The sequence below is a fragment of the Pollachius pollachius genome (genome assembly GCF_949987615.1).
Source record: "Pollachius pollachius genome assembly, chromosome: 14".
NCBI classification, from domain to species: domain Eukaryota; kingdom Metazoa; phylum Chordata; class Actinopteri; order Gadiformes; family Gadidae; genus Pollachius; species Pollachius pollachius.
The window spans coordinates 19,730,684-19,754,053 of record NC_136947.1 but is presented as its reverse complement, the minus strand read 5'-3'; the positions used below and the strand labels follow the sequence as shown (position 1 = coordinate 19,754,053).

General features: G+C 44.4%; 3 protein-coding genes across 3 annotated transcripts; 1 reads left to right on the top strand and 2 right to left on the bottom strand.

Annotated features, from left to right (window-relative positions):
- Window positions 1–945: 945 nt before the first annotated feature.
- On the top strand, window positions 946–6,356 carry atp1b3a (ATPase Na+/K+ transporting subunit beta 3a; the record flags this gene model as incomplete). Its single annotated transcript, XM_079750938.1, has 7 exons — window positions 946–1,203; window positions 2,487–2,615; window positions 3,248–3,346; window positions 3,772–3,962; window positions 4,730–4,780; window positions 5,422–5,508; window positions 6,189–6,356. Exons 1-7 carry the CDS (start codon window positions 1,056–1,058, stop codon window positions 6,354–6,356), a joined length of 873 nt encoding a protein of 290 aa, XP_079607064.1. The 5' UTR covers window positions 946–1,055.
- A 4,664-nt stretch (window positions 6,357–11,020) lies between these two features.
- On the bottom strand, window positions 11,021–15,802 carry grk7a (G protein-coupled receptor kinase 7a; the record flags this gene model as incomplete). The annotated part of the gene is made up of 4 exons (XM_079750333.1): window positions 11,021–11,360; window positions 11,922–12,202; window positions 14,445–14,900; window positions 15,206–15,802. 4 exons carry the CDS (start codon window positions 15,800–15,802, stop codon window positions 11,021–11,023), a joined length of 1,674 nt encoding a protein of 557 aa, XP_079606459.1.
- Window positions 15,803–20,782: 4,980 nt separating this feature from the next.
- On the bottom strand, window positions 20,783–22,800 carry fbxo36b (F-box protein 36b; the record flags this gene model as incomplete). Its single annotated transcript, XM_079751336.1, has 4 exons — window positions 20,783–21,190; window positions 21,419–21,591; window positions 22,404–22,512; window positions 22,705–22,800. 4 exons carry the CDS (start codon window positions 22,798–22,800, stop codon window positions 20,783–20,785), a joined length of 786 nt encoding a protein of 261 aa, XP_079607462.1.
- Between the last annotated feature and the right edge of the window lie 570 nt (window positions 22,801–23,370).

Below are 23,370 nucleotides of genomic sequence, written 5' to 3'. Positions count from 1 at the left end.
ATATTGAGTTCCGACATGGCCTGCTTTGCAACCGTCTTCCCAACATCATGATAGCACTGCTATCAGACCTATCGCAGCACCCTTCCTCCTCCCTCTAGACCGATGGGGGTTATGTAACGTCTCTTTTATCTGTCAATGGCATCTTCTTTGTTAGTGAGTAGTGGCTGTGGCTGCAGTGGCCCTTTGCCATTCGTTTAGGGGCATATTTTTTGTGTGGTCTCTCACTCTGACACAACGTATTCACGGTAGGCTCTCGCTCGCTCGCTCGCTCGCTCACTCGCTACACTTGGCTTACATTCTTATTTTAGTGATGCTGCGTTGCCATGGCAACGCGGTGAGGGCAGAAAAAAAGAAAAAATGAATAAATCCTGGTTCTTGCTGCAAAGGTGTAGCGGTGCTCGCGAGAGGCCACAACTCGCGATAAGTGGATCTCCTGAGGGTTTGGAATCCACCCACTGCGCACCTCCATGGGAATCAATTAATGGACGGGAACATGTTAGCGGTATTGCATTTCACCTTTTGTCACTAAACTGAGATACATCCATGCTCAAATGTGAGAACACATAGGCCTCGTGTGAATGCACCGGGTTTGGAACGGATTGATAGAAAGTTTTAGTGAAATTAAGTGCAAAATGAAACACCCCGGATGGGTGCAAGCCTCCACACCTCACACACCACCGTGGACACATTGAGATCCCCTTCTGTCGTTAATATCCACCGTTATTGCCCCGACACTGCGCGAGCTTTATATATAAGGTGCAATAACGCTCTCATCTGCCCGGGTCGCATCTGCTGCCACGCGGCGCTGCTGTATACGTCACCCTTTTTTTCCTCTCCTCTTTTTTCCTTCTTCTTCTTCTTCCTCCTCCTCCTCCTCACACCAGAGCCCCGCTCCTTGATTCTCTACCGCCCACTCTGTCCTCACCACAGACCCAGCCACTCATCGGCACATCGCCTCATCACCACATCGCCCGCTGAGCTTTTCTTTATTTTAAGGAAGGATATTTTAAAAACAAGACAATAAGACGGAGCCATCCTCCACCAGTCTTTCCACCATGGCAAGCAACGAAGAGAAACCCGCCGCCGTCGCCCCCACCACCGCCGCAGTGGTCGCCGCGGACAAGGAGAAGACGTCCAGCTGGAAAGACTCTATCTACAACCCGCGGACCGGCGAGCTGCTGGGGCGCACGGCGAGCAGCTGGGGTAAGACCCTGGGACCCACCCGGGGAGGGGAGGGGGGCCGCTCAGTATCACCGTCTATGAGACGCTGGCTCTGTTTCGATGGGGACAACGGTGAATCGTCGTTAGTAATCCTCCGTTATCCTAAAAAGCAATTAATCCCTGCATTGTATCCCTGCATGCGTTTGAATATATATATATATATATTTTACAATAAAACCGCACGGCTGATATTTCTAATATATCGGCGTTTATTTTAAGCCAAATTCCTTAATGGATGGCCCACCATAGTGAGCTGCATTGTGGTGCACCTGCATTGTGATCGTCCATGCAGTGATGGACGATCAGACCCAGCGCCGATTCCCCAACAGCGCCAGAGCGTTAAATCACCAGAAATCAACGCGTAACCAACATGGGGGCACGATCAACGGCTTCGTCTTTCTGGGTTGCATAACCCGATCAGCCGCGGTTGGCACGGCTTCTCGGTGCCCATGGCGGATACATCTATGGATTTATGTAACGATTCAATGCTTATTCCCCCGCAGAGGCCCCTCACCCATAGTCTTTCTGGGGCTCTCAGAATGGGCTAGGCGGGCAGGCCGGCCCCTGTGCTGCGGTTGCAGTGGGATGCTCCATTGCAGTTGCATGGCCGCCAAAATTAGCATTAGCTGTCAAGGTCAAATGGGATTCCCTCTCTTCCTTCCTTCCTCGCTCTCTCTCTCTCCCCCCTTCTCATCCCTTACAACGCACTGGGCTGGTGCATTGTGGGATACCGTTAGGGAGGGACAAGGGGTAGAGGGGGTACACTGCAGGAAATACTGAGGGGGTCTGCTGTCCCTTTCATGTGAAAATGCCTGGGTGATACAAGCTGCCATTCTGAACCAGATGAACCATTTTGTGGCCAATATGTTGTCAGTGCAGTGTATTTGATGGATAAACCCATAAATCCACTGGATGGACTGATGAGTTGGAACATAAATCATGGGGGTTAAAAAAAAACACCAGGTTCCCTGCGTCAGCAATACATCTGTCAGCCTTTATAGACACACCGAATGGGTTCAGTGGCAGTCACCAGCATCGTGAGAGACAGTTCCTCGTCAAAGGGATGCCAGAGGCTTCAAACACTGCTTCCACTTGGACAGTTTGGTTGACCAGATGGGCCTGCTGAAGAGAACAGGGAGAAGAAATGTGTAGAATCATATTGAGGCTGAACTGATCGGATGATTAATTATAAACGAGCCCCCTCTCTCTCCCTCTCACTCCCTCTCAACATGCGTTGTGTCTCTGGTTCTCTGGTTCTCCTCCAGGTCTCATCCTGCTCTTCTACCTGGTCTTCTACATCTTCCTGGCGGGCATGTTTGCCCTGACCATGTGGGTGATGCTGATGACCCTGGACGACTATGTGCCCACGTACCAAGACCGCGTGCCTCACCCAGGTCACTGCTCATCCACACTCACACAAACACGCATGCACACACACACACACACACACACACACACACACACACACACACACACACACACACACACACACAAACAGAAGCACGCTAACACACACTCACACACAGACAGAAGCACAGGTGTGTTTGTGCAAGCCACTGAGTGAGGGAATAGTATACTAAAATGCCTCTCATCAGCTCTCTCTCTCTCTCTCTCTCTCGCTCTCTCTTTTTCTCTCTACTGGTAATGTCCATTATTCATATGAAACAATTGACTAGGGATTCCCTTCATATGTGCTGACTCATCACGTAAATGTATTGATCTGTTTTCTGAAGTCCTGCCCTGTGTAATATCAGGAGTAGGGCTTGTTTAGCAGAGGCCTGAATGTTTGCTGTCAAACAGAGAATCTGACCCTGCACTCTGCCACTTCTTCTGCTGATCTCATGATATCATATGTCGTGAAAACTATAACGTACTTAAATATTTCATGTCTTCATCACAGGGTATGTTATTTGTCACATACATTCTCTTGGAAACAGAGATGCAGTTTTTGGTAAACATATGTTAATATCTTTAATACAGGCTTTAGGATGAGTGGTTAACCCAATGGTTCATATCTTTTCTCCAGGTTTGGTGATCATTCCCCACTCGCTGGACATCCATGTCAACAAATCGGACCCCAAACAGTACGGCCATTACATCCAACACCTGGAGACCTTCTTGCAAAGTAAATCCTCGCTTTGGTCAAGTACACATAAGACGTCATTGCAGAAAAAAGTATTTACCAATGTAATAAAACAAATACCTCTCTATGCTTCCATTTCTTTCCTTTTTTGTATTTCTTTCCTTGCCTGGTAGTTTACCATCATCTTAAACTCTGACTGCTTCAACTCCTCTTGGCTTTCTGTTAAACTCTGCCCTGTTTCCAACCCTCTCTCTCTCTCTCTCTCGCTCTCTCTCTCTCTCTCTCTCTCTCTCTCTGTCTGTCTGTCTCTCTCACTCTCTGTCTCTCACTCTCTGTCTCTCTCTCTGTCTCTCTGTCTCTGTCTATCTGTCTCTCTTTCACTGTCTGTCTATCTCTGTCTCTCTTTCTGTCTTTCTCTCTGTCTCCTCTGACCTGTCCCTGGCCCACTCCCCCGCTCTGCTCCCCAGGGTACAATGACACCGAGCAGGAGAAGAACGAGCTGTGCGCCCCCGGGGAGTTCTACGACCAGGAGGGCGGCAGCATGGAGAAGAAGGCCTGCCAGTTCAAGAGGAGTTTCTTGAGCCGCTGCTCCGGCCTGTCTGACACCACCTTTGGCTACAGCGAGGGCGAGCCCTGCATCCTGCTGAAGCTCAACAGGGTACAACCCCCACACCCCCTTCTTCGGATCTTTCCTGCTCTCTTGCCTTCTTCACTTCCTTCTTTGGAGCATTCACCATTCTGTATTCCTTCCTTCATTCCTTACTCTCCATCTCAACTTTCTTCCGTTCCATCTTCCTTTATTCCTCCATACCTTCTATCTTTCCTTCCTTCCCTCTATTATCCTTCCTACCTACCTATATACCTTCATTCCTCACTTCCTTCTTTTGGGCATCCTCCATACTGCTGTCCTCCCTAACTTCCTTCCACCTTCTACCCTTCATTCCTTCTTTTGCCCTTCCTTTCTTTCCACCTCCTCACCTCTCTACATCCTAACCTCCCTCTTGCCATTATTCCATTTTTCCTCTCTTTGTTCCCTTTCTTCCTTTGTGCGGCCTCCAATCGTTCTATCCTTCCTTCCTTCCGTGTTTCCTTCTGACCATCGTTCCTTACTTTTCCCCTTCCTTCCTTTCCTCATTGTTCACGTTCCTCCCTTCTTGCCAGCATTCCCTCCAGCATACTTTCCTACATTTTCTTATTTTGTCTGCTCTCTGTCCTCTTCCTCCACTCTTTCCCATCCCAGATGTCCACAACTCCCTCTCACTCCCTCCCTCCCTCTCTCTCTCTCTCTCTCTCTCTCTCTCTCTCTCTCTCTCTCTCTCCACTCTATTCCTCCACTCCTTCCCATCCCAGGTGTCCAGGACAATGGGCACAATGCCAGTGACGCCGTCAGTAAACCAAACCTGCTCTTTATATCTTGTGTCTTAGATCATTGGCCTGAAACCTTTGGGAAACCCGTACATCAACTGCACAGCCAAGGTGACACTTTTCCCTGTAATCACAATCGTCCATCTATATCTATGTTATGTGTTTTCTGTTACTGGTTTGTTTATGTGATGGACAAATATCAATGACTATTGCAGTGTCAATTGTTTCGTTTTTTTTGTTGTGTCAATCTTGTTTTTCATTATTTCCTTTCTGTCTTTGTCTTTTTGTTTCGTGACCTCTTTCTGCATGCTGTCACTGACGGCAGTAGGGTAAGAGGAGTCGGCCTGGATAAGGAGTAGGACAGCAGGCATCACTGTCTCTGTCGTTCAAAGTATAGCTTTTTATGCAATTGAAATCACTGTTATGGCGTATAGAACTTCATCTTTCATAAGGCTTTGACAATATCGTCAAACATATTGTCAAAAATGGATTTCAACCGAAAAACTGCTTATTCATATTAACACATCGCACCGCCAGGCAACGTAAAACCGCCGCACTTTACCTTGCAAAGAAAACCCTAGTAATAATCCTTTTCCCCTCTTTTTGTTTGTTGTTGTTGTCGTCATTGTTCCCATGTGTGCGGTCTCATTTACCTTAATAGAACGCTCATAATCCAACCGCATAGTGGTAGAATATGTGTCCTGATTGGTTACTTCTCTTACTCGTGTTTTGTTTTTACACAATGTTGGCAGACTGATACTCCAGTCCAGATGCAGTATTTCCCCCGTGAGGCTCGCATCGATAAGATGTATTTCCCCTACTACGGGAAGAAGGCCCATGTAAGTACATCTATAGAGATACAACAGATACATAACAATTCTGTACAAACATATTAACCATATTTGAACCTTGGTTCTCTGAACCCCAATGGGGGTCCCTGATATGCATTTAGGGTCACAGGAGATGACTGGCAAGCTATAGATATCTGATGATATATAACCCATTTAAACAGAGAGCTCAAATGGACTGTTTTACAATGAGGCCCTGTGTACCGACAATAACAAAACATATCAGGAAATGACAAAGTGAGAACAGATGTGCCAAAATAAATAACAGACAATATAATCAAAATGGCTTCATTTCGAAAATAGAATAGTATAACAAATCATAAAAAGATTCACTTAAAAACAATAAATAAGAAATATTAGATGTTGGAAAAGGCCCATGTATACACTAGGAAGGCCTCATAACCTGTACCCAGGGGCAGACTGATGTTAGCCCCGTAGTGTGGCATGGGCTGTCGTGACCATGGGAGTTTTTGTGCAGAGGCACCAAGAAATTGTAAGAAGTTGATATTGCATAACAGCGGGGTCACAGCCAGGGTTGCCAGATTGGGCAGGTAATCTCGCCCAATCAGGCAACCGTGGTCACAGGCCCAACCAGAAGGTCCGGAGCCACCGCTATGGAGAAACAAAAGAGTCCTGGCCCCTCACCCTGCTGCCCTCCGCCCCTGACGTAGGAGAGCTACGCCCAGCCGCTGGTCGCCGTGAAGCTGCTGCTGACCAAGGAGGACTACAACACCGAGCTGAGCATCGAGTGCCGGGTAGAGGGCTGCAACATGCGCAACACTGATGCCAGGGACAAGTTCCTGGGCCGCGTCACCTTCCGGGTCAAGGTGTTCGAGTAAGGGAGGAAGAGAGGGAGGGAGAAAGGGAGGAAGAGAGGAAGGTGGGGGGGAGGGAGGGAGGTTGGGTAGGGGTGAGGGGAGAAGTGGGTAAAAACTGAGCCTAAAGCCTCCAACATCGCTAGGGATTCACTGGAGGAAAGGAAGGAAGAAAGGGAGGGAGAAAGAAAGGAAGGAGGGGTTTGAATACATCACAAGAGAGGAGGGAGAAGAACGGGTAACTTTAATGGGTAATGTTTCTTGTGTGACATTAATTGGTTAGTTTGGCTCCCAGGTTAGGCTAGAATGTTAGTTGTGATGTAGAAAGTGTGATTTGTTACCGTTTCCCACTCCTTACCTTCTCTCTGGGGGTTGGGTGGGCTAGGAGGGTTGGGGAGGGAGGGGTTGACGGGAGGAGCTAGCAGGGGTGACTTTATCATCCTCCGCCTTCTGCGAGATTCCAAGAGAACAGGGACTTGGGGTTCTCTGGCTCCTGCCCTGACCAATCCATCCATATACACGTTGCACTGTCCCTTGTTTACCTCATTGTTGTACTTTTCTAGTTTTGGTTTGATTTTGGAGTACGTATTTGATAAGCTGTAGGCATCTGCAGGGAAGACATGGGGTCTCCATGTTTCTGCTAAAGGGGGAAAGAAACAAAACAATCTGAATACTTTGAAAATTATGTCTTTTGTCATATCGCGAATCCGGGAAAATCTTTTCAATTCTTAAGAAATAGGTTGAATTTCTAATGATTGCCTGAAATGGTTTTTATCTTTCTGTAAAATATTATTTACTAAATTTCTTGTTGCATTTTCATTTTGGTGTTTCACTGTCAAACTTCACACAATATTTTCCACATATTCGAAGAACGTTTTCATTGGAACTTATCTTGATAATCAAATATATAGCCACTATATCCATATACATCTATATATATTTATAGATATCTATATATATAGATGTATACATATCTACACAAAAAAAGGCCAATTCTGATACCCCTGTTCACATAAGAATATGTTTTGACCCTTTGTAATATTTAGACAATTGTAGATCTTAATCGTGTGGTATGATGAACCACAAACCAGTGTTGTGCTGTCTGTCTGTGTGCATGTGTACTTGTCTGTCTACACATCTCCCTCTTCACCACACACCACACACACACACACACACACACACACACACACACACACACACACACACACACACACACACACACATTGCCTAACAAACACACATTCACACGCACAAACACATTGTGAGACACATACACACATACAAATATTTGATTACATGCACACACACATGCACAAACACATACACACATACAAATATCTGTCACACGCACACACACACACAAACACACACAAACAATTACAAACATACGTTTACACAACACAAAGTGAGGTGTGAGGGGATGAACGCAGTGGTTGGGCGTAAGCGTGTACTGTATATTCCTAAATGTTCTGTATAACCTGCTGGGTCCCAGAGAGCGCCGGTTGGGTCATTCTCTTCACTTTCATCAGCTCTGAATACTCAACAAGTTGGTGTTTTTCTCTTCAATGTATATATCTATACACTATTTACCATATTTACTTGAGTCACACTGTATTTTTTGTCACACAACAAAGATATCTGTGCACTGTAAAGAAATAATTTAAGCAAAGATTTACAAGAAATTATCTTCTTCAAAGCTATGTTTACACAGTCTTAACAGGAACCCACGTTTGAGAAGAACGTGTTGGAACATCTCTTGAGGAGGCCTTGAGACTTGGCAAAATAATTCATGGAATAAAGCTGATTTTGGAGAAAAGCGGTTATGTGTGGTCATTTTATGGTCACTCCATGCTCGTAGAGTCCGTGGCTCTTAGGTTCGCTCTTTTTGTAGTTTTTAAGTATTGTAGTACTCATTACTCATTAGTACTCATTATATAATTAAATCAGTTAATTTAACACAGGAGCTATAAAAATTGTAGTGGAAAACAAAAAAGCCCATCTATAAACCTAATAAAAAATCTAGCCATTGGGGTTCTATGAATAAACATCTGAGGCTACATTTCAGGAAGGAGCACAATCCCTCAAATGTGGTGTGTCCCTGCAGTACATTTCCTTCATTTGTTTTCGGTTTTGGTATGGGAATTGACACTCATATACCAAAATGTCAAAAACGTTTCTCCTATCTCCTATCATCCACAATTCCCGTTGAGGTTTCTGTCTTTGACATGTTTACTATCACTTGGTGAGGTCATTGTTGGTTGTGGATGTGGCCGATCAAAGCCTCTGTCTTCAACACCAGCCCTTCTTCCCACTGCCCACGGCCTTGCTAGAGGCCAGCTTTGAGTAGCTTCTGAGAGAGAGAGACAGAGAGACAGAGAGCCTTGCCTTGCACTATCAGTAGCTTTCTTGAGCTGAGTACTGCTGCCGCCGTTTAAGATAATCTCCCTGGGGTTTATCCAGAGTAAGAACCCACTTCCGTCACTCGCTCAACCACACTTAAGCTGCCCGGCTGTCCTTGAGACACAGCGCCCATCCCTATAAACAAGGAGAGTGAGGTCGGGGAGGCCTACCGTATAGGAGTAGAACTCTGACCTCTCTCGTCTCTTCATACATGCTTACTGAAGAGACAAGGGGAAACATACACACTTTCCCTCAATTGTTTGCTTCACACTGCTATTAGATTTGTAATGATGTAATGCACTTGTATAATCAATGTTCATATCACTTACTTTCGCCTAGCATTGTTAAAGTTCTTTCTGACAAAACTGAAAAAGCCCAATGGAACATTTCCCAAGCAGCAAGACTTTTGCTGTAGCTCATATATGAACGTTTACGTCAAGATGTATCAGGGACCATGTCGGGTATTTGTGGTTGTGTTAAGAAGGCCAGCCCTAAGGATAAGGCGGGTTATCAGCTTATCAACTAAGAGCAGGACTCTGAAACTTACCTCAGCCTGGAGGGCATCTTGGCTCTAGTGAGCTTCGCTAACAAGATTAAAGTGTGTGATTATTGTACAGTGCTTTCTCCTGTGTTCTGGAGGACCTATAGACCTTGCACACAACTCTCCTTTCCTTTCCATAACACTGACCGTAGATCCAAGAAAGAAATGCCCACATGAGTATTTATTGGTCTATATACATGAGTTACATACAAATACATATTTTTTGGAAAAATAACATTTTTTTTTTAATATTTTTAAAATATTTCCGTAATTATTCAAATTATGCAGGATGCAATAAAATCTCTCATTTTTTAAATCTGACATTTCTAATGGGGATATGTTCTTTGTCGTCATATTTACAAGTATTAATTAGGTAATATATTAATATGTAGGTATAAATATATATATATATATATATATATATATATATATATATATATATATATATATATATATATATACATATATATAAATATATATATATCAGCAAAAGTTACTGTTAAAACTCGGGAAAAGAACTGCAAGTTCCCAAATCGGATCAAATATTAACCCTGAGACAATTTTCTTTTTATACATAGCATACTTTGTTCAAGCTAACCCATTCCTCTATGAACTCAAACACAGTTAAGAACCTGAACTATACTCCGGTTTTGTTTGAGTCATATACAAGCACTGCATTATGACAAAAACAAAAAAGAAACTATCCTCATGTTCATTGGAATGGACAGCCTGAATCTTCCCAGGTACACCACCCCCAGATTCCTGGGTCCCAAAATCCTGGTACAGGAATATATTAACAGTTTTGCCCAATTCCTCTGACATTCCTCTCCCTCCGTGAGCAGCATATGACTGCCGTTCCTTGACTGGGTTTGTCCAAAGCCTCCGGGGCTGGAGGTCCAAAAAGCCTCCTGAGCTGAACTGAGCAGCCGCAGCCAAACCAACCACGCAGCCGCTAGGCGCTAACCCTTTTACAGTCTTCGCTCACAACTAGCATTTAAACAAGCATCTCAACAATCTCTATGACGGTGCATAGATTTTATATACATCCTTTTTAAATAATTAAACTTTTTTCTTGTCGTTTTTATAAAACTAATTTTAATATCTAGTATTGGAACTCACTGCGTTTTATGGCAGCAAGTTATGGTAAACATATTTGCCTATGCTTTTCCGATTGTAAAGACATGGTCTCTATGATGCCTCATTTTATAAGAGATGCAAGAGGGTTCAACTGTTATAAAACACTGAAGAACAATAAAATAGTGATGGGATATGGTACATTTTGTAACTGAATATTCAAGTCAAGTAGTCATCTACAAGGTAGGCTTCTCATCTGCGAGTACTCCTCTAACTCAAGTACTCCCAATGAGCAGCCCATATCAATCACCGGTTCTCTGCTTTAGGGCCAACTGGTCTACCTCACAAGAAATATATGCAGTGTAGCTGAAAGCCAGTGACGACACCCACACACACCCACACACACACTTCAACAATGACCTGCTCTATCCATCTCCCTGTTTTAAATGTAAATCTCAGTAAACCTTCCATTAAGTGCTGTAGATTTCTAAACCCCGTGCAACCAACTAGAACTGGCTGCTACACCTTTCCCTGTGGCGCTGTTTCTCCTCTCTTTGTTTGTATGCGCAATCCATCTGATGGACAAAGGGTTTAAGTCACGGGACAAATAAACAAATCAAAACTAGTTTCAAGTGTTATTTGTGACGGACGATATCAGGTACTTGTCTGCTCCTCACAGCATGATGCAGGTGCCAGACTTGGCCTCGCCGCCACCACCCGCCGACGACTCTTTCCTGTTGGGGTCGCTGAGCTCATCAAACAGTCCGGTCTCAATCATTTCCTGTTGCCAGGGGATGGAAACCGCCCCTGTGCCAAACTCATTGAAGAACTTGTTATCGTTTGCGTCAAACTCAATGCCCTTGATCTCAGAGAACTCGGCGATGTCGCCGGTGTCCTTGGCGTAGACCACGTTGGGCTTGGGGACCCATGGGGGTTCCACCAGCCCGGCCTCCAGACGGGGGAAGTTGATCATCTTAAACCATTCATGCTTCCTGGGGTCCTCCATGTTGTTCCTGGGTAGGAGAGAGGAGAACGGTTCCCATGTAAATGTAATGTAAATGTTGTTATTGATGATTGATAGAATATGGACCCTTCGAGCACCATATAAAGCCCTGGGAGACCTCTCCACAATCTTACGGAGCTCTGTTCTATCACTGTAGAACTCTGCAACCATATAGAGCTCTAACTAAATCCTTTAGGACTCTACAACCCTTTTGGGCTGTATCTATAGCTGTTTTAGGCCTTGACAAACCATATCTACAGTCTTTTGCAGGTCTGCTTACAGTATTTGTGAGCTGTTCCTCCAGTCTTTTGGAGCTCTATCTGAAGCATTTTGGAGCTCTGTCTACAGTTGTTTTGAGCTCTATCTGAAGCCTTTTGGAGCTCTATCTCCAGCCATATAGAGCTCTATTTCCACATTAGGAGTTACTTTTGGAGCACTATCTTTAACCTATGGGGCACTATATACAGCCTTTTGTAACTCTATTTTCAATCATGTGGCGCTTCATCTCAAGCATGTTGGACCTCTAGCTCTTGGAGCTCTGCATAGCCTTGAAAACTGAGTATCTCCTTACTTGACGCCCAAGCGCTCCTCGATCTTCTTCTTGAGGAACTGCTGGATGATGTCCTTAGTGACCGCGTCGAAGCACTTGTGCTCCCACGGCGGCTCGTCGTTCTGAATGCGGCGCTGCACCTCCTCTTTCTCCACCTTCTCCTTTTTGCTCTCAGGACCTTTGAACGGCGTGTACCCGGCCACCATCTCATAGATACTGCAGCCCAGGGCCCACCAGTCTACAGAGGTCCTGTAGGGGGTCTTGGTCAGGAGCTCAGGGGCCATGTAGGCTCCAGTTCCAGCCTGCGAACAAGGAGATGTAGTGAGGAGTGCAATAGACAGATTGGTTAGGAGACTCAGGTGTGTATGTATTGGTGATTCAGGGTGAAAATGTACGGAAGGAGAGAGATTCGTGCAGTTAGGAGGACAATTGCAACCAGTCTAAGACCATGGCACTTGCAATCTCTACATACAACACATTATGATATTGGTCATATAAATTCTGGATTTGAGCAGAAACATATGGACACAAAGACGAGATATACTAGAGGACTGGCTTCCCCTCTATGCACTTTGTGCTACAAGTCCAGTTTATTTGTATTTGCCTTGCAGGCACATCATATAAAGGTATATTTTCTACATTTCTCAGGCCTCAGTAAAACCAGGGTAGTTAAACTGGGTAGATATTACCCCTGGCCACAGTCAGGGACAGAATAAGTCTCTCTCTCTCTCTCTCTCTCTCTCTCTCTCTCTCTCTCTCTCTCTCTCTCTCTCTCTCTCTCTCTCCTCTCTGGTTGACCTCTCCAGCAAACTAAGACAAGTGGATTATACCTTATACTAATCCTTCTACCTGTCAAGAGTCATGTGTGTATGCAGGCTGATGGAACACGTTAGCTGCTTAACAAGGTAGCCCATCTCTTACTATACTACAGTAACAGGAATCACAGAGGCACTCTAATGGTCAGTACGTGCAGTTCACTATCAGGGCAGCTTAGTCATCTTATACTTTATATGTATTTAGCGTTTATTGGAAGTTTGTAGTTTCTCCTAATAGAGGCTGTGACATGACAATAACACAACTTGGTATATGGCCTAAAGGTTCAATTAAAATGGCAATATGGAGAAATCCGATCCGTACATCCATCTGCTTTCTGTAATTAAGAATGTGATCTTTATTTATAAGACTTGATAAATAGCCGGCATTACGATATGTAGCAGACATCACTTCCAATGTATCACCATCAAAAAGCCACTTAAGAGGAAATGCAGTAATAAAAGATACAAACCACTGGCATAGCTAATGAGTTTGAGTTCTCTCTCTTTCTCTCTCTCTCTCTCTCTCTCTCTCTCACACTCTCCCACGTTAGATATAGCTGGCAGTAAAACATACAAATTTGCGTGCCCGCCAGAGTATCTCCGTGCATTTTTGTTTTTGTTTAACTACACACTGCTGTTTTTGTTTAACTACACACTGCCAAGAGAGCCGTAGAAAGTCTATCCATTGTATATTTTACCCATTCAACCTGATCCGGGAGTGACTGACTTGAGTAAGTCCTGCTAAGAGGTTTACAGGGTCAGAGCCAGCCTTGGGTTAGCCAAGTCAGTCAGACTAGCAGAGGAGCATCATAGTGAGGGGTAATGCGCTTACTGGACATTCATAGGCAAGATAGCTTACTCTTTGCTACAGCAACACAGTCCAGTCCAATCACCATGCTAAACTCACACACTAATTTGTGACGGGGTTGGAGGGTGCTGCTTGGACATGAATGCTTTTTAGAGATGAGTATTGAACAGTAAGACCAGATGGATAACTGGAAAGTGTGTCAACATGTGAAATTCTTGTTGGGAAATCACGTTAGTTATTGTTTTTTCTGTTCTTTTCTTTGAACTAGATCGTTTCATTTTTCTTCAATACCTGATCATTTCTGTGGGAATTTATAGTGATCTCTCTCAGAGACAGCCCTTCCGGTATAAGGACACCTGCACAATGCCTGTTTTCATCACTTCACTGGCTCACTAGAAGTACAATTCAGCAGAAAGATTCATACGTGACTCTGAGTTTGAAGGTCAAGCCAAAGAGCGACAGCTAGGGCAACCAGTGACCTAGCTTATCTCCTGTAACCGTAACATATGCGCTACTTGCACCCCGTCATCTCGAACAACTAAGGGTCTCCACATTCCGCAAAGAGACCTCCAAGTGGCTTGGCTATATTCCAATGATCTTTTGAATGATGTAATGGATTCAAAGAATCTCATTGGATAGATCTTTAGTCTTCCTAACTCATTCTGCTAAGGGATGACCTCGGAACCAGGGAAAATTGCCTTTAAGCTTAGATATGGCAAAAGTTGAGTTGATCTTGCCCTGACTTCTGACCTAGTTGACGCTGCAATTTGACAATAGGATCCACAACACGTCACCTCATATTAAAGGTGTGGTCAATCTAGATGTCTTTGCTCATGCTCAAAGTTCATCTCAAACAACTACAACGTCTCCATCCTCCCTGGCATGGCAGCTTGCGTGAACTGAGCTGTGTAATCGACTTACCATCTGGGTGATGGTCTTTCCTTCGCGGAGCTCAACGGCTAGACCCAGATCTGAGAGTCGGCACTGGCCAAAGCTGTCAAGCAGCACATTCTCTGGCTTCATGTCTCGATACACGATGTTCATCTCGTGCAGATGGAGGATGCCGGTGGTGATCTGCGCCGTGTAGTGGATGATGCGCTTCATCTCGATGCCCTTGTCCACACCATTGCCATCGTAGCCAATGTTGTAAATGTGGTACTTGAGATCTCCTCCATTCATCAATGTCATTACCAGGCACAGATGAGTCTTGCTGTCGTAGGCATAGGACAAGTTGACTAGAAACAGGCTGTTAACCTTCTCCAAGATCTGCTTCTCCAAAAGGGCCATCTTCTCACCGCCTTTCTTCTTCAGACGTTTTTTGCACAATTTCTTGCAGGCATACATCTGGCCTGTGTTCTTCACCTGTACGGCACACACCTGTAGGGAGGCCACAGAAAGTTTAATCATTTTGGCTTTTGGTTGGAAAGAGCAAAGTTCTCCATTCAGGAGTCAGGCATGGTTCTGTATTCTACCATTCAATTTGTATAGTACACTAATCCAATTATCAAACTTAAAAATGACATTACATTTTAAAATAATGAATATATACAGGCTTTCTGGGGCCCGATGCCCCTTAGAACATAAGTAGCCTGAACATCACTGCTTCTAATAGAATTTGGGTTCAGGATTGAGCCCCTCATCTGAAACTGTTTCACCTTTCAGAATAATCTTTGCACCCTTACCTCGCCAAATCCTCCTTTTCCCAAGGTTCTGAACTCGTAGAAGTATTTGTCACTGATGGGCTGCTTCTCGTACTCTTTCCATTGGAGGAATTTATCAAAGAACGGAGTGGTCTGGTAATCCGTGAAAGGCTTCCCCTTTAGAAACTCTCTGGCTGCGTCTTGGATGCTGCCTTTCATCACCTCATCGAAGTCCTTGTCCGTCACAACCTTGCACTTGGCTTGTGGTTCGGGGGGCAGGAAGGTGAGGAAGTTCTTGGAGTCCACCTTGCAGTACTTCTTAATGATGTTCTGACGGGCCTTGTCTTTGGCCGCCCCCTCGGCCAAGTCCCAGTCATACATGTCATCGAAGAAGCTGGCGGCATTGGTATACTCGGGGTTGCTCGACAGGTACTGCCTAAAGAGCTTCTTGCCGATAGGCTGCCTCTCGCACAGTTGAGTGAAGTCCTTTTCAATGGCGGTCCGTACCACCGCACATTGTTCGGTCTTGGGCAGAGACAAGCTGCGTCTGCGCTTTTTCATCTCCTTGTCATCTCCACCTTGGGCTTTCAGGTAGGCCGTGTTGGCCACCAGGTTATCCAATCCCCCCATGTCACACATCTTGGTGGCTCTTTTGGTTTCCCCCCCCCAAGTGACTGGGTTCTTCGCAGACTTCCTAGGAGCTCCCTTGCACAGCCAGTGCACTGTCCTAGCTGATCTGCTCTTCTGACAGAGAGAGAGCGATATGCAACCTGCTCCAAAGCCTGCAGTGGAGTAAGAGGCTTGAGCTAACTTACCTGCGAAACCTAATACACACGACACACCCAGTAATTACTCATTTAGAATTAAATACCAGCGAGGGATTTTGTCTTAAGATTCTTTGTGTGGTCTATTCAAGGATGCTGTACACGGAAAGGGAATCGTAAGCGGGCTCTATCTTAAGGAGCTTTTGTCCCTCTATATTTGGGCATGGGTGAGCTCAGTAGCAGAGAGCAGTGGTCCGCTGGGTAATGTTGGCTAAACACTTAAGCTAAGACCATGATCAAGAGATGCCAGCAGAGAAGAACCCTAAGCACTGACCTATAGCAAAAACTGATACATTCAAGAATGAATGCCTACACTAGCATACTATGACGAGGCACAATGAGATTCAAAGTGGAGTCGATATAGGTTCTTAAGATGAAATGAAGGGATAATCAAAAATAATAATTATATACATAATCCCAAACTATCATTAATCTTGGATGTGGAGTGAGACTGGAATGGGAGAAAATAGCAAAAGTTAAATAATATTGAACTAACAATAATTACTTTATAAACATAGAAAGACAAAATGGGATTAGATTAATTCACTGCCACATAATTGTTCAAAAAGATTGCAATCATTTCAGTTTCAGTAAGAAGGGTCTTTCCGGGTCTTTATTACAGCATGATTGGTTGGCTTACGGTGACATTATCTGTGACCCTCTGACACAATTACACTTCAACTTCAACCCTTCAACACCCTTGGCAATGCTACATGTAAACCCCTGCCTTTGGCCCTCAAGTCCCCAGTCTATCCAGCCTGTCCACCTGTATTACATCTATTGGACACCTCATATCATGATCCATGTAGAGATAGAATGGAATGCTGAAATGCTATGATTATAACTTAAAATGGATTTTCGCAAAATCTGCCAGTATGCCCGGCTAAAATTAAGCCATTTGGCTATTGCTTGTAAATTTTTACAATGTTTAAAGAACAGAGAGCTTTTGACTTGGTGATATTGAAGGGCTTTGTGCTTCCATCTTCTCCTGGGTCACCTGGCATTAGGAGCTCAGAGTTCAAGGGAATCCCTTTGTCGGTGCGAGTAAAGATCCTGCATTGGAAAATGAACAGCAAGTTTCTTGCAAGTTTCTTAATATAACCTAAAATGGTTATATTATTTTATATTATATTATATTATATTATATCCTGTTCTGCTTTGTTCAAGGTAGAATATATGCATGCATTACAGAATGAATATGTGTTATAATGCATCTATGACCCTTCAAGACTGCAATGTATCATGATTATTTGCATTTCTTTTGCAATGGCATTTCAAATAAATATCTTGTATCTGTTTTAAGTGTGATGATGCTATTTCATAACACAGATCTGTAACCATAATCATAAGTATAGTTGTATCAAGCCAGAGGGGTAAAATACAACAGTGCTATGTTAAAGGGAACCTATATTACCACCAGGTGTGATGTGGATAAGCCATTACAAGCCCTGGTCAAATCGAGCCTCCAGTGACGTGTGGATACATGGATAGATCAGCCTACCAGTTGGTTCAGTCCACCGGCTGGCAGGCTGATTCATCTATCACACACCTCAGTGGACATTCCCACTTGGGATGTCAACAGAGGGTTGGTTTTGCATTACATGTAATGGCTGATCAACATCAGACCTGGTGGTAGCATCACAACCCTTTAATGTAGCACTTATTAATCATCTACATATGTATGTTTATGTTTTGTTCATGATAAGTCCAGCATTAACTAAAGGCTTGCAAATGACTTGTGAGTTGTTCTAAAGTGTCACCATCTAATCTCACCATTAGAAATGTTTATATTTTTGTAAAGGCCCAACATATAAGTGCATACGCCATTGTTGAATATAGTCTTGTGTTTGCACATCCAATTAATGCCATCATACACAATAAGAGCTTCAGAGCCTTCAAATATTTCTGTTCTCCAAGCATCACCAAGTCAAACTATCTTGGCTGAGCCTGCTGATTTATTATCTCTGCTCCCTTCACCTTTGGAGGATAATCCAGACTTGGGGAGGGACTGGAGCCTAGGTTAGTAGGCCATCCATCCATCTGGTCTGTGCTTAGTGTGAGTCCATCCCCTTACTGCCTACATCAAGCTCTAACCCTCTGCCCGAGGAGGAGCAGGAGCAACCCTGGGGCCAAACACACACTCAACCATAGCTCCAAGATTGGGAACAACTTCAACCTCAACCTCAATCCATGCAATAACACTCAACTCTCTAATTTACCTTTATGTGATGATTTCCATTCATATATAAAGACACATGCTTGGAAAAACAGTTGCAAAGATGAGCATATTCCAAAAATAAGTAAATAGTATTGTTTGAATTTGTATGGCCTTGATTGACTAAATCCCAACTCATTCCTGCTGTGCAGCTGCACTTGAATCAATGTCAAGACCAAAGACAAAGCAGGGAGCCGAGGGAGGAGCAGAAGACCAGAGTGCAGATACACAGAAGAGGTCTCGTAACGTGCGCCTGTCTATGCTAATCCCCTGGACCCTGATCCTGTAGGACTTACAGGAGGTCCCCTTCCCTACTGTCACAAACTATTGATATAAAGACAGCCTTGTTTACTTAATGCCTAGGTAGACCAATAATGATATCATTTCCCATGAATTCCTTATTTACTGATCATATAAAAAACATAAATTCATACTTCATACATCAATTATAACAATAATAATAATAATAATGTTAGTTGTAAATCGGGTTTGAATTGGAAATTGTTTGTAAAGTGTTGTTAACAATCAAGAAAACAAAAAATATTCCCCAACATTTGTCCTCAACAAGCAATGTTGTATATTATGTTATCTCTGCCGAACTGGTACAATTGGTTGGTTGTTAAATAAATCTCATATTTAAGTGACCCTTATTGTATGAAATAAATATTTTGCGATGGACCATCAACAATAATCAAGGTAAATTTCATGGCTGCTAGCTATGGTGAATAACATGGATGAAGAGTATATGGAGAAAACAGCAGGTGAAAAACACAAGACATGACCCTTAAAAAATGCAACAAGTAGGTAACAATCCGATCCATTCACCCTAGTGTCTTACATGGTCTCAAAGTAAATTCAAATGTTTTCTGTTTCTCTTTAAACTCTAGTTAATATCATGGATAGGGATGGCCCCCAGTAGGATTCAAACCCCTGACCCTGACATTGTGTTATTGCCATACTCTACAAGTGGATCCCCTCATCTCTCCCCTGCCTATTCAATCAGTGTCCGGCACCTCACATACAGAGATATCGGAGCTGAAAATAGCCTCCCTGATGTGGGTGGGTGCTCCACGCTGCAGTCGAGGCTGAGGTAGAGCAAGCAGGGGGCTGGAGGCTGTTTCAACACTGGCGCCATCCACTGATCCCTGAGTGCCCCAGCCCATGCCTCCTCCCTGGCAGAGGAAGCGCAGCAGGCCGGCCCACAGTTGGTGGCAGTAGGGGGCGCAGACGTTGGAGCTGACGGAGAGCGTCATGCAGAACCCGCCTGGTGTCGGCCAGGTCGCTGGCCGTGTGCGAGCGCAGCCAGGCAAGCATGACAGGGGAGGAAGGGCTGGTCTGCAGGCTGTGGATGAGGACGATGCGGCAGGCCCTCTGCTGCCCTGGGAGAGGGGTCCTGCCCGGCTAAAGCGACTTACAACCATTTATTCACACATTGACACGCCGATGACAGTCAACCAAGCAGGGTTACAGTCAGCTCGTCAGGAGCAGTCAGGGTGAGGTGTCTTGCTCAGGGGCACTTCGACACTCTAGGAGGAGCTGGGGATCGAACAAACAACCTTTTGGTTAAGAACCCGCTCTACCTCCTGAGCTACTGTTGCCCCCTGGTACATGGGAAAAGGCAGCCCCAGCCTCGGCGGCTCCTGGTTTCCGGGTGATAGTCCGTGGAGGAACTCATATGGAGTCCCCTCACCTCATTCCACTGCAGAAGCATTCAATACTGGAGACCGGTGCCCTGACATGTTTTAAATAGGTTGGTCTCCTTTTGGCTCCTGATGCTGTTGAATGGCATTAAGTTATAATATAAGACGGAGGGAAAAAAGGGTAATCAAAGGGACAATTGAAGCAATAAGTTTGGTATAATGACCTTTTGAAAGGAATTATTACAAGATCAAATGATAATTATTATTTGATCTTGCACTTGCATGCAAGATCTAAAAAATAAACAAGATGTATCAATGTGGCACAGAGAGTTGTGAGTGGAAAGAGTTTATGCTTTCTGTTGCTCTTTCGGGCCCACACTTTTTATAAAGTGTATTTAAGATTAATTAAACCCTCCTTCCCATTTGACTTTTTTAAGATCCCCTGCAATGTGGCACCTATTACAAACTATATAATTAATAATATTGCAACTGTATTGCATCTCTAATTGGCTTTATTGAGCTATTCTGTCTTATAGGCACAAGACTGTTACAAAATGATATCCTTTAACATATTTCCCTTTTGAGTAAGGGTACCAACATGAAACTGAAAGTGTAACTAACTAAGAAGATATAACACAATGAAAATAAACAACACATTCTTGCCTCAGGATAGCATATGAAATGGCAGTAACAAGTAATACAATAAAATTGACACTTCAAATGCATCGGCATAAACGATAAACATTGCATAACTAATGTTAAAAAACAAAATCTTTGATGGCCTCAAATGCTTTAGTGATACACATTCTTAAAATATGGAATAAGAATCATCAGTAAAAATAATGATAAGTTCTCTGCTCTAATAGCCTCTGCCCTAAAGTTTCCCCTGTCCTCCTCCTGCTCTTCCTCCTCCTTCTCCTTCTCCTCCTCCTCCTCCTCACTACATATCCACGCCGCCCTCCTTAGGCCAGGTGTCAACAACACCTGAGCCGGATCCGGACTCCCTCGGGGAGTGAGGGTTGGAGAGGGTGTCACTATCGGAGAGGCTTTCTGTGTAAGCAGAATCTCCCGTGCCAGAACTGAGAACTGTGCCACTGCTGCCAGCGGAATCCCAGAATGCCTCTGGGGTTCCTGAGGCCTCAGTTATTAATCCCCCCTCCTCCTCCTCCTCCTCCTCCTCCTCTCTGAGCTGTTGCCGCTGGCGGCTGATCAGCTTCTGGAGCTGCAGCTTGCTGGTGAAGAAGACCCGGCGCCAGCCCAGCTCCAGCCCGAGGGACCCCACCTCGTCCGGGACCGTCTCCCAGTGGCCCCGCACCGCCTGCTCCCAGAAGGCCTCTGAGCTGCACAGCTTGGGACCCCGAGGACAGAACGCCAGAGCAGTCAGGAGGTGGTTCAGTGGCCAGCAACACATGGACACGGTAGAGTATCGTTATAGGACTGATAGCACGGCTTCTTCATACAGACTAACTTCCTACAGACTAACTTCCTACAGACTTCCTACAGGACCCCACACAACACTAGTTTGCCATTCCTTTAACAACGCAGGTGTGTGGGGGTGTGTGTTGTGAGCGCTGACCTTCCTGAAGCGGTGGGAGGTCTGGCCCAGCGCGCCCACCTCCTCCAGCTGCAGGTGGGCCAGAATGCGGAGCAGCAGGGCGTCAGGGAGCCGCTCCAGGTAGTCGTAGCAGCCTCGGCCCAGGGCCAGCGTGTAGGCCTGGACCCCCTGGCCGAACACCAGGCCCACCTGGCCTGGGGGGAGGGGGGTAGGGGCTGTTGGTTAAACCTGGGAGTTTGTTGTGTGATTATGCAAATGCTAATAATGTATAATGTTGCAGAACCCCTTTTTTCTGAAAGGGTTAATATGAACTGAAATATTATCCTTTAAAAAGATATGATTATCTGAAAAACCTGCACACATAACATAACAAAGCTCAATAATGACAATGTGTTTTAGAAATAAGGGGAATTTACTTTTGAATTTGAGCATTAATAGCCTTAGTAGGCCGACAATGGCTTGTGTCAAGAAGCAGCCTGCTTTAGCAATGCTTACATGCTAACACATCAAAAAGCCAACTGATGTATTGGATACTACTATGCTGTATGGTGGATACTGATGTACTGTATGGCTACTGATGTACTGTATGGATACGGATATACTGGCCCAACAGTGAGCCTGGGATGCGGGGTCCACTGCTGCCACTACCGCATCTAACCGCACGAAGGCAGCAGAGAACCCTTTAGTCTTCATCATACTGTCGTTCATCAGCACATAGACCGGGATCAAACTTTAACCTGAAAATAATAACACTTTCTCGAGCAGCTAAATCCCACGATATACACTCGGGGAAAACCTTAAATCGATTCACTTTACTATAGGACTCAAAGCCGCTTCTTCTGTTCATTATGAGGCATGAGGAATGATTTAATCTGTTGGGTTTTTGTTGTATTTCTACATCCAACGTTCACATCTGCACCACAACCCTCAGATTATTGGTTAATATCAGTAGGTGATCAGTCCATGCTGTGTGCTGGGATGCGGCGGGATACGGAGCAGGGTTTACTCTGTAGGCGGGTGTCCTCCAGGTAGTCCTGGTGGGACTCTCTCTGCTCCCCGGGCTTTGCGTTCCTGGAGGCATTTCTCAGGGAAATCTTCCAATACCTCCATATTACCTGGAAGAGGATTTGTCAACGTTTGAACACAGCTGAGGAATCAAACCCACATTGAAGCACTGAGGAGCTGGACGCATGCCCCGTGTCGTCTTGTCGGGAGACTTGTTGCGACATGGTGTTGCTATGGCGAAACATTTACTTTAACACAAGCAAACAGACATTTTAAGTTGTACAAGACCATAAATAACTTACGTCTGATTTAGTGATGCTTAATTGATAAAAATCCTTATTTGGCGCAGGACCTTGAGCACTTATTTCAAATAAAGGTTCTTTCAGAAGAGAAGCCATGTCAACGAGGTTGTGGTTGTCATGCCAACGGCAGTACCGCACAGGAACACCAGAGGTAGTGGTGCCAATGAGCAGTGTGCCTCCAGGGCAGAAACCACCTGGAACAGGTACATCTCATATATTCTGAATATACTTGTATGTAATGTAATTTTTGACATATAAAGTTTGACATTTATTGTATCAACGTATTCGTTTAAGAACATTTTGAATTACATCCCTTAAATCACATTGTATTTTGTATGTGGACGCATTGTTAAATCATTTCTTGACCCAAAACATTATTTTTGTGTAAATATAAAAAAATGGTATTATTAGATACAATATAACATAGCAACTGTTGACCAACCAAAATACCAACCTCTATAGCCCAATCTGTAGTTAAAAATCTTTAATTTATTTATACATATATTTATATATGTACACAACGACTTAACCATTCGTGTAAAAACAAGTAACATTTTGTCAAATCCAAAGTTAGTCATCACTGGCATATTCCCAGAGACTCAGGCACTAGCTTCTAACACGGTCCTCTCCGCTCGCCTAACTTTCAAGCTAATTGTCTCGAAAGTT